The sequence below is a fragment of the Microtus ochrogaster genome, unplaced genomic scaffold, assembly GCF_000317375.1.
Source record: "Microtus ochrogaster isolate Prairie Vole_2 unplaced genomic scaffold, MicOch1.0 UNK5, whole genome shotgun sequence".
Classification (NCBI taxonomy): Eukaryota; Metazoa; Chordata; class Mammalia; order Rodentia; family Cricetidae; genus Microtus; species Microtus ochrogaster.
The window spans coordinates 11,038,242-11,050,173 of NW_004949103.1; the positions used below are offsets into that span (position 1 = coordinate 11,038,242).

Genomic DNA, 11,932 nt, shown 5'->3' on the forward strand with positions numbered 1-11,932 from the left:
TAATGGTTTAAAAATAAAAAAGGTAAAGTCTTTAAAGAGACAGAGTACAGATAGTTAAGAGATTAAAAGAAATAAAGAAAAATAAGCCACGTAAAAATGAAAAGTTCACAGAGAGTCTGGATTATGTACATTGTGTTCCACCACTCCTATTTCAACAGCACCTGTTGGGCATTAAACCATATCCTGGTTTGAATAGACTGAAGGTACCATCCCCATAACTGATGCACTTATCACTGGCCATTTAGTTAATATAGTCAACAAGAACACATGCCATGAAGTAACCCATTTCAATGCAATAGGCTGAGGAGGTTCCAGGAATTTGTCAGTAAGAACCCTGAAACTAGGTTCAGCTTTTGTTTCCCCATCCTTAACAAGATGTAGAAGCTCCAGGCAGCCTTGTACACACTTGGTCCAGTGGGCAGACCTTGTGTTCTCCAAAATGAGAGAGGCCTATGCTATCGCTGCTGACTGCATGCAGCATTTGGAGACCTCTTCTAGAGTGAAATGGACAAGGACAGGAAAATGTCCCATTCATGGTTGAGCACAAGCTCATTTACCATTTTTACTGCAGCAGAACTATGTGACTATGGCACAGTCCCTCTTGACCACTGAAGTTCGCAATCCCCTCTGCAGCACATGTTGCACCACTATTGTGAGCATAAGGGACAGGATGAGAGCATAAATCTAGCATATCTGCAAGGGCAACCAGCTTCACTTTATCACTGAGAGGAGAGTCTTCTTGTCCTAGGCCCACCTTGATGATCACCTTCTCCCTAGACAAGGCTGTCTTCCACCTCCTGGACCCTTTCACTGCTTTTGTAACCTCACAAATTCTCTGACCTGTCCTTCTGATAGCACCTACTCTACACAACCTTTCTGACACTGGACAACACCAAGTCTCCAGGATCCTGAGACAGGACTCCATTGTCCCAACTAAGGTGACAATAATTTGGGGTCCATTCCTTTAGATACTAAACCAATACGCTTTCAGAAATGACATATTCTTAGCTTCAAATTTACTCAGAAAGACCCACTTTCCTAGATTAACTATGCTTAGATTCTGACTAGACAAGGAGACTTTCTGATACCCAGTTAGCCAAAAATAATCCCAAATTCCTGATTAGCCAAGAAATACCCTGATTGGTTGAAGAACACACTGCTATCGAAGTCCTGTCTGGCCAGGAAGCACTATAGTCAGCTTGGATTGATCAGAAAATGTCTATGGTTGAATGGCTGTGTCCAGAGTCACTTCCTGTTGTTGCTTCAGGATTTCATAAACAGGGTGGATAGATAGACCTAAACAGTTCATTTACAATCTTGGAACAAACCTGACCAAAGTAGGAAACAGGACTTCAGTCACTCAGGAATGATAAATGGGACATCATCCAGTTACTCAACAATAATTAATGTGACATCGTCAAATTAAAAGAAACAACTGTGTAAAAAGAGAGCCTGCAGAACAGGAGGAGGCCTTTGCAGGTCACCCATCTGACAGAGGATTAATGTTAGAATAAATAACTAAAAAAAAAAACTAATCAACAATGTCAAAGTACCTAATTAATACAAAGGCTAATTAAATAGATCTCGAAAGATAAAATACAAATAGCTAACAAAAAGTTAAAATGCTCAGCCTCACTAGCCATCAGAGAAATAAGTCAAAACTACAGTGAGAGTCCATCTCATACTCGTCAAAATGGCAGTCATTAGCAAGTAACAGGCTAAAAATATGTCTCCACAGTTAAGAACACTCGCTGCCCTTCAAGAGGACCTGAGTTTGGCTCCTATCATGCATGTCAGGAGGCTCACAACCACCTGTAACTCCAGCTCTCCGATGCCTCTAGCCTTTGAGGACATTTGCACTCACATGGACATACTCACATGTAGACACATACACCTATACCTAATTAAAAATAATAAAAATAAATTTTGAACAACAACAAACAAACTGGACTGGCTTGATCTGTGCCAACTTGATACAAGCTAGAGTCATCTAGAGTCAATTGAAGAAGAAGTCTCAGTTGATGAGATCCAGCTGTAAGGCATTTTCTCAATTAGTGATCTATGGGGGAGGGCCCAGACCATGAAAGTGTGGTGCCAGCCCCTGGACTGTTGGTCTTGAGTTCTCTTAAGAAAGCAGGCTGAGCATGAGGTGCAAGCCAGTAAGCAGCACTCCTCCAATGGCCTCTGCATTGTCTCCTGCCTCTGGGATCCTGCCCTGTTTCAGTTCCTGTCCTGGCTTCCTTCATTAATGAACAACAATGCTGAAGCATAAGCTAAATAAACCCTTTCTCCCCAACTTGCTTTTTGGTTATGATGTTTCATTACAGCAATAGAAACCATAACTAAGACACAAACAAGTAAAAAATCAATACTTAGACACTGCTAGTGGATGCAAACTAATCCAAACATCATGAAAGTCAATATGACCGTTTCTAAAATAAAATTCACTCTACCGTATGACTCAGAATCATTCTCAGATATTTAGCAGAAAAAAAAATACCAAGAACAAAAACCATCAACATATTGTAGATATACTTGTAGATCAATAGTTACTGTAGCACTATGTACAATAGCTTGAGTCATAGAACCAACCTACATGTTCAATAACAGAGGAAGAATAAAATGTGGTATGTATACACATTAGGATTCTTTTCCACCATAAAGAACAAAATTAGGTCATTTGCAGGGAAAAAAACAGATGAGTTAACCATCTTGAGTAAATTTAGCCAGTCTCTGAAGGACAAAATTGCATGTTTTCTCTCACTTGTGGATCATAGAATTTATAGATAAAATAATGTATTAAGTAATGTCTGTCTACAGAACCTGGACACAACCTAAATGCCACTTGACCAAAAACTGGATAAGGAAAATGTAGTATGCTGTGGGACAATGGTATAATAGTCTTGTACCCTGTAAAGACTTGTTCTTGTATTTTAATAAAATGCTGATTGGCCAGTAGCCAGGCAGGAAGTATAGGTAGGGCGACCAGAACAGGAGAATTCTGGGAGGAGGAAAGGCAGTTTGCAGTCGTCACCCAAACACAGAGAAAACAAGATGAGAATGCCTCACTGATAAAAGGTATGTGGCTAACACAGACAAGAATTATGGGTTAATGTAAGTTATAAGAGTTAATAAGAAGCCTGAGTTAATAGGCCAACCAGTTTATAATTAATGTAGATCTCTGTGTGTTTCTTTGAGACTGAACGACTGTGGGACTGGGTGGGACAGAAACCTGTCAACAGTGGTACATTTACACAATGGAGTACTACACAGCAGAAAAAATGACATCTTAAATTTTGCAAGCAAATGGATGGATCTAGAAAACATCACATTGATTGAGTTAACCCAGACCCAGAAAGATAAATATCGTATGTACTCACTCATAAGTGGCTTTTAGACATAAGTCAAAAAATAAAGAATAAAAACCAGCCTACAATTCACAATCCCAGAGAACCTAGACAACAATGAAGATTCTAAGAGAGGCATACATGGATCTAATGTACATGGGAAGTAGAAAAAGACAAAATCTGAGTAAATTGGGATCATGGGGACCACGGGAGAAGGTAGAAGGGAGGGGAGAGAGTGGGAGGGGAGCAGAGGAAAATGTAGAGCTCAATAAAAAAATCAATAAAAAATACTGTCTAGGGAACAAAGGACTAACAGGAGTAAGAGGGGAATGAAGATGGAGGGTAGGTGGCATGGGGGTAGGGAGTGTGCTGAACATACAATACAAATTTGCGTGAAACTTAAAAAGCTAAAATAAAAACTGGAGTAACAGCTTTTTAGCAGACATTTGTTTCACAGAACGTTTATTTAATTGAATTTAAGTATCTTAATTTGATTAATATGATTTGACATTTGTGTAATTTTTAATTTAAATCCAATTTAAGAATAGGTCAGAATATGCAATTCATAAAAGAACTGACACATAACAATGAATATTACTAAGATTAAGACAAATTTCATTTTCTACTTGAATTCACTGTGCCTTTCAAAAAATTATAACACATATATGTAATAAAATATACGAGTATTTGTATTACTTTATTTTTAAAATTATCAAATTAAAAGTGATCATAAAGTTATGTTTAATATATAGTTTTGATAGAACAACTTTATTAAACAAGGTAGGAGGTTGTAACTTTAAATTTTTTTTAAAATGTGAATTACCTTCAAATAAACTGAGGTCTCTTCGTAGCCGTGGTCCATAAAGCCCTTCTAAAATACTCTCAAAACCTGTGTTTTCGAAGAGAGAAAAGTTTATTAGCTCCTGGAAAATCTTTACTTTTTAATAATCAAAAACTTTAATTCTAGGTCAATCAGCAAATAATTTACCATAGTATAATGTTATTTTCACCCAGTTTAAAAAATTACTAGGTAGTATACTAACTATATAGTGACTGTCAAATTAAGATTGTAAAGTAATTAGAATTTCCAAATGTATATACTAACCGAAGCTAAAGTACTGTCAAGCATAATCTAATATTTTAGACAAGAATGCTGATGAGAATACAGGGAAAGGGTAACAGTCATTCACTGTTGGTTGGATCGCAAAACTATGTAACCACTATGGAAATTAGCATCGAAAAATTTCAAAGCAGGAAAAGCAGATCTGCCATATGACCCACCTATAACACTATGTGGCATATGCCTAAAGGACTTCACATCATGCTCCACAGATACTAACTTAGCCATGTTCATTGTTACTCCACTCACAACAGCAAAGAAATGGAAACAGCCTACATGTCCTATGCTGACAAATGGATAATGGAAATGTGGTATGGATATACTACAGAACACTAGTCAACTGTAAAGAAAAGTTCAATGGTGAATTTTGCAGGTAACTTGATGATGAAGCTAGAACACATTATACTAAATGAGGTGACTCAGACCCAGAAAGACAAACGTTGTATGTTCTCTCTTATTTTGAATCCTAGCTTAAATATTGAGATGTGAATATATAGTCTAGAGAAACCATACTGCTGAAGCCAGTAAAGTAAGAATGGGACCAGGTACAAGGGCTGGAGGTGGGGAGAGTTACCAAAAGGCCACAGTAGGAACGAGGTGCTATAAAAAGGAAAATGGGAAAAATAGGGAGGGGGAACTTTATGTGGGAAAGGGAGGTGGAAAGGGAAACACTGGACAGAGAAGGGATAAAGAACACCAAAAACAGAGAAGGAAAGATAAAGAACATCAAAGATGACTGAAAAAAAAACCGACAAGAAAACATGATTTTACACTTACTTACAAATAATATGCATGTATGTGTATAAATAAAATATGGAAATAATTTACATAAAGTTATGCCACTCAGGGTGATATTGTTCCCACAAGAGCCATAGACTAAAAAACCTTGGTTCCAGGTAGGGGCATCCCCTTTTTGAATTATTGATCGGGGGAGTCCAACAGACTTCAAGGCTTGTAGTTGCCTCCCAGAACTTGAAGGTAAAGCACTACAACTGAAGACACCACATACTTCAGACACAGAATTTTCTAGAAATTAAGCTGGAACTGATCTGAATACCTTCTCCCTAAGAATAAACTCTTGAATATCAGAATGTGGAACACAAACTGCCAAGGGAGAGAACAGTTGGTTCTCCCACCCAGATGTAAGGCCTATAAATCTCAACACTGACTGGATCAGCAAGCTATCCAGTGGTGCAATAGTGGCACTTACATCCTGGGACAATAGTTATCTAATTGGACTTGAGCCAACTTAACAGGAAGTGATTCATGCCTGGTACTGTAAATTTTGCCAACTTCCAATTGATGAAGGGGTCACAGAACTCTCTACTGATAGTTTCCTAAGCCAAAATAATTTCTAACTGTATTCTAAACACTTGTCTTTATACCCACAAATAACTATGGCATCTTTTACCCTTCACCAAAGAAGCCTCTTTTTGCAAGAGAAGGAGACTATTACAGAGATCCACAATTGGTCAAAATAAAGATAATAACTGATTATAGGGTGCCCAAATCCAATTAATAGATCTCCAGTGCAACACCAACATCTATGGCTCAGGAAAAACTGTGGAAGGGGAGGCAGAAAGATTTTAAGAGCAAGAAGACCAAGACCACTAATGTGAGATAGTGTCTTCTATATATGACAAGGAAGCTGTACCGATAAGCTCTTAATATACAGTTACATAAACAAACTCAGCATAATGACAAATCCAGGTGACAAGAAGAACTACAGGTAGTCAATGCTTGCTGAGGGATGAGAATCTGATACCCCCAGGGACAGGCCCTCCCACATAAGACTATCCAATCCCTATTGGTCATCCCTGGATAAATGTATGTATGTAAAAACAAAGATGAACTGGCTCAAAGAAATGTCTTTGTATTTCTAGCTTGGCAGGCATTGATTTCCTATCATGAATGTTACTTAATTTTATTTAATTTTATCAGATTTATTTTGGTTACTGAACTAATGGTTTTTAAAAACCTCTAACTACAGTAAACATCCCTGACTGATTCTGAATGTCAAATCCTAGGGATACTGAGTATCATTCCTAGGGTACTGAGTATCAGATGGCATTTTTACATGCTGGTCAGGTTTCTGACTCTTTGAAATTTCACCAATGAAATTGGCTTATAACTGTTTTCCCTTTAACATTAAGCAAGAGGGGAGGAAAGATTGTTAGAGCCAGAGGACCAGGATGTATTCTGTAAAATCTCAGAGAAAAGACAGGGAAATTTCAAGCACAATCTCTCACTAATACTTAGACATGACTTGAACAAGAACAACATGGAAAGGAGAAATCTCATGGAACCACACCTCAAAACAAGCAACTAAGGAATTGTGAGAGCAGGAAAATAGTCTTTTCCAGGCATGATCCCCTAACTGATTATCCAATACCAATGATCAGCTCTAAAAATATATGAGTGTAACACTAAATAGACTGAACAGATTATTTACACACACACACACACACACACACACACACACGCAACTAACAATTTAAGAAGAAGCTATAAAATTGAGAGGGAGCAAGGGGGGACATGAGAGGGGTGAAGAAAGAGAAGGGGAATACAATGTGAAAACATTTAAATTTAAAAGATTAAAACAAAATTTCCCTTGTACATGTTTTGACACTGCTCTGAGTAGAGGAATATTCTCCCTTCTCCAGTATCAAACAACAGATATTTGCATAGTTTTCATTATGTCTTTACTTCCTGTACAGAATCAACACTGCTGCTTTTTATTCTTTATGTTTTCAATAAAATTTAGTAGATGTTTCTCAATTTCTAAATTTATTTATATTATTATGTTAATTTTGTTTGTTTTATGCTTTGCCTGCATGTATAATCTATATACTTACAAAAATTTTAATATTGTAATAAAGAATCAGAAACTCAAGCAGTCAACTTTTTTGTTTGTTTGTTTGTTTTGGTTTTTTGAGATAAGGTTTCTCCTTAGCTTTGGAGCCTGTCCTGGAACTAGTTCTTGTAGACCAGGCTGGCCTCAAACTCATTGAGATCCACCTGCCTCTGCCTCCCGGGAGCTGGGATTAAAGGCGTGTGCCACTACCGCCTGGCTACAGTCAACTTTTAACATTGTAATAAAGAATCAGAACCTCATGTAAACAGTCAACTTTGTCCATCTGGGAGGAAACCTCAGTTCAAAGGGGGAATTATTTCAGATATCAAGAGGCAGATAGGGATAGCGAGGGCAGCATTCTAGGCACTAAAAAAGGTTTGGTCAGCAAGAGACACAACGACAACAAAATTACAAGTATATGAGACGCTTGTCTTGAGCTGCCTTCTTTACAACTCCAAAACCTGGACAATGAAACACTCCTCAGAACAGCAGCTGAATGTGTTTGAGATGGCATGTCTCAGGAGAATTTTTGGTGTCACACGAAGAGATAGACTGTACAATGATGACATTTAGAAACATGTCTATCTACAGAAGGAAGTAAACTATGGGATATGGCAATAGTGCTTAAGATACTTTGGCCATGTTATGAGAATAAATGATGGCAGATACCTGAAGATATCACTGTTTGGAGGAGTACATGTGATGTAGGAGAGTCTTCTTTCTATGTGTTGCTTTCATTGGTCAAATAAAGAAACTGCCTTGGCTTTTTGACAGGACAGCAGCTTAGATAGGCAGAGAAGACAGAACAGAATGCTGGGAGAAAGAAGCAGAGTCAAGCAGACGACCTGAGACGTAGGTTAGGATCTTTCCCGGTAAGCCACCACCTCGTGGTGCTACACAGATTATTAAAAATGGGTTAACCAATATGTGAGAATTAGCCACTAAGAGGCTAGAACTAATGGGCCAGGCAGTGTTTAAATGAATACAATTTGTGTGTTGTTATTTTGGGAGATAAGCTAGTCAGGTGGCCGGAAGCCAGGCAGGATGAAAAACAGCCCGCTGCTCCTCATTACAACACATATGGGATAAGGTGAAAAGGAAGGCACAAAAAACACAGCATAAAGAGAGACTGTGGAAGCTTAGATATGACAATAACATAAGCATCTAGGACTGCCCAGAATAGGACCTGGAGAACCGCCATAAACAGGCAGCCCACGTATGCTTAACTATTGCTGGGGTGTAAATGAATGAATGTCTCTAAACTACATGAGTACCTGGTGTATGTGGAGGCCTGAAACTGGAGTTAAAGACAGATACGAGCTAGCATAAGGATGCTGGAAATGGAACAAGTCCTCTACAACAATAGTCAGTGTTCTTAACTGCAGAGCCACCTCTCTAGACTTTATTATGTTCACTTTATTATTCATTAATTTCTGCTCTGCTTTGATTTCTTTCTGTCCTCTATTGTGAGGTTGTTTTGTTCCAATATGATTAGCACACAAACATTCAGCATTTCTTCATTTGCACACAGGCACTTGAAGCTATAAATTCTAAGTACTACTTTGAAGTTGTATCCTACAACTTTATATGTATAAATTGTATTAGTCAAAATATTTACTAACTTTGGAATGATAAATGTTTAGATCTATGGGGCATTAAGAAATCTATCAATTTCCAACCACATGAGAATAGTTCTCTCTCTTTAAAACTGGCTAATAACTTCACTGCGTTTTAGGAAATGCTCAATCTGATTCCAATCCTCTGAATTTTTGCTGGCACTTGTTTTTGTGCAAATATCTTTAAAATATTGAAAGAATATGTACTACAAAGCATTTAATACAGGGCTCTAAATTTGTCCACAGCATTAACACTGTCACTTTTAACTATCAGGCATTCTGGTTTTTTTTGTTTTGTTTTGTTTTTAAATGTTGGCTTGTTATTATCAATTGTTGAGGAAAGTATATAAAATCTTCCCATAGGTTCTGGGTTTCTGTTTTCTTTGACAACTGAGAAATTCTGTGTTATAGTTTCAAGGGTTTGTCATCATATATAACATCATAAATAATATATGGTTCTGGCAAATAGAAACCTCATTTTTGTTCTGGCAGTTTGGGCATCAGAACATAATTAATAGTAATACAAGGTTTTAATACATTTTATTACTTCTTCCATACCTGTCCCATTTCAGTTATCTTTTTACAACTATATTTCAAACTGTACCATGTTTTCTGAGTTTAGCCAATTGTATTTACATTACCAATGTTCTAAGTTTAAACCCAGGATCTAATCTACTTTTATTCTTTATGTCAAGTTCTAACTATTTCCTCCATTTTTACATACTGGAATGCCAAAGTTGTGGGATACCTGTCAATAATAGTTGCTAACAGGGTGTGGAAGCAGCCCAAAAGAAAGAAGTATGTTGCAGTCAACAAAGTTGTAAGGAATTGGAGATTTAGAGATCACTGACATCAGACATGGAGACACAGAAATTGGAGTTTGCCCGGCTGGTTTTTGGTCTTGTTTTGGGTCAGTATTCTTCACTATGCTCCCTTTCTTCCCTTTTGGAATGTTTATGTATATAGTATGTGCCACTGAATGTTGGAATTATGTAATCTGCTTTTTTTTATTTTGGTTTTACAGAGTTATAGTTAAGAGATAGCCTGGAGTTTCAGAATAGAATTTGGGCTTTTAAACAGCATTGAAACTAAAAAGCTATGGGGATTTTTGAAGTTGTACTAAATTTACTTTTGCATTGTGATATGGCTAGAAGCCTATGGGGGGAGCAGGGAGTGAAACGTGGTACTTTGAATAATTATGGCCCCTGATGCTCAAACATCTGAATGCTTAGTAACCAAGAAGTGGAAACTGAAAGAAGGACTAGGTAGTGTGGCCTTGTTGGATAAGTGTGTCACTGGGCTATGAGGTTTCAAAAGCACATGCCAGATCAGTGTCTCTCTTTTCCTTCCTACTGCCTGACGGATCATGATATAGAACTTCTCCAACACCATGTCTACTGGTGTGCCACCATGCACCTTGCCATAATAATGGGCTAACCCTCTCAAACTGTAAGCCACAATTAAACTCTCTTTTCTCTTTATAAGAATTTTCTTGGTCATGGTGTTTCTTTACAGTAACTGAACAGTGATTAAGACAGTCTACCTTATTTAGCTTAATATCACAGTTCCATCTATTTTCCTATAGACATGACTCAAGTCTTCTTTATGGCTTAATAATATATATTTACAATATATATATTATATACAATATAATATATACAATAAGTTACATTATATTACAATATAATAGTAATCTTCTGTATGTATATAGTATCTGCTGTATGTATGTAGGAGTATATATGTGTATTCACACTCTCTCTTTTGTCCGTTGATGGGCTCCTAAACTATTTCACATCCTGGCTCTTACAAATTGTGCTCTAATAAACAAATGAGTATTGTGATGTTTATTCTTGGTTGTCAACTTGACTACATCTAAAATTAACTAAAATCCAAAACTGGAGTGGCACATCTTTGAGGGATTTTTTCTTAACTTGAAATGAAATCCATTTTTACTCAGAATCTTAGAGGTGGGAAGATACACCTTTAATTTAGACCTTTGGGGTAGAAAGGTATACCTCTAATCTTGTCCATGTCCTCAGTTAGAAGTCTATACAATGACATGGAATAAGAAAACTTTTGCTCTTTGCCTGTTTGCTCTTGCCTTGCAGATGTCGGATTCTCCTCTGTCTGCTGTGAATATGTTTTATTGTCATTGGTTAATAAAGAAGCTGTTTTGGCCAGTGGCTTAGCAGAATAGTGCAAGGTATGAATTCCAAGCAGATAGAGGAGGAAAGAAAGTGGAGTCAGGGAAAAACCATGGAGCCTCTGAAGGAGACAGATGCCAGATGGAACCTTACCAGTAGGCCACAATCACGTGGCAATACACAGAATAGAAATGGGTTAATTCAAGATATAAGAGCTAGCTAGCAATATGCTTAAGCTATTGGCCAAACAGAATTGCAAATAATATAGCTTCTATATGATTATTTTGGGTCTGTGCGGCAGGGAAATGAATGAGCAGTCTCCTACTACACAATGCTAGCAAGTCCATTCACTGGCATTAGAGCCTACTTCTTCAGGATTCTGGCATACACTAAAGAACAGCTGAGACATCCAGCTTTGTGGACTGAACAATTACTGGATTCTCAGACCTTGTGTACACAGACAGTCATTGTTGGGTTAGCTGGAACATAGTCTTTAAATCATTCTAATAAATCTTTACATATATGGAGATAGTTTGAAAGAAAATGGCCCTCAAAGGGAGTGGTACTATTAGGATTGTGACCTTGCTGAAGAAGGTGTGGTCTTGCTAGAGGAAGTATGTCACTGTGTGTGTGTGGGGGGGGGTTGGGCTTTAAGACTTCTTTTGCTCAAAATACTACCCAGTGTGTTAGACCAGTTTCTGTTGTCTGAACAAAATATAGAACTCTCAGCTAACCTTCCATTACCATGTCTGCCTGTACACCACCATGTCTCATAATGATGATACTGAACCAAACCTCTAAAAATGCAAGTCATGGCAATTAAATGCTTTTCGTTTATAAGAGTTGCCATA

At 37.5% G+C, this 11,932-nt stretch overlaps 1 protein-coding gene across 7 annotated transcripts in view; it reads right to left on the minus strand.

Moving 5' to 3' along the window:
* The window catches only part of Lcorl (ligand dependent nuclear receptor corepressor like), a 161,165-nt gene that overhangs the window by 99,045 nt on the left and 50,188 nt on the right, over positions 1–11,932 (minus strand). For all 7 annotated transcript variants that reach the window (XM_005366002.3, XM_026788652.1, XM_026788651.1 and 4 more), the window contains exon 2: positions 4,171–4,236. In XM_005366002.3, the coding sequence (XP_005366059.1) occupies positions 4,171–4,236 (66 nt within the window). The remainder of the gene's footprint in view (positions 1–4,170; positions 4,237–11,932) is intronic.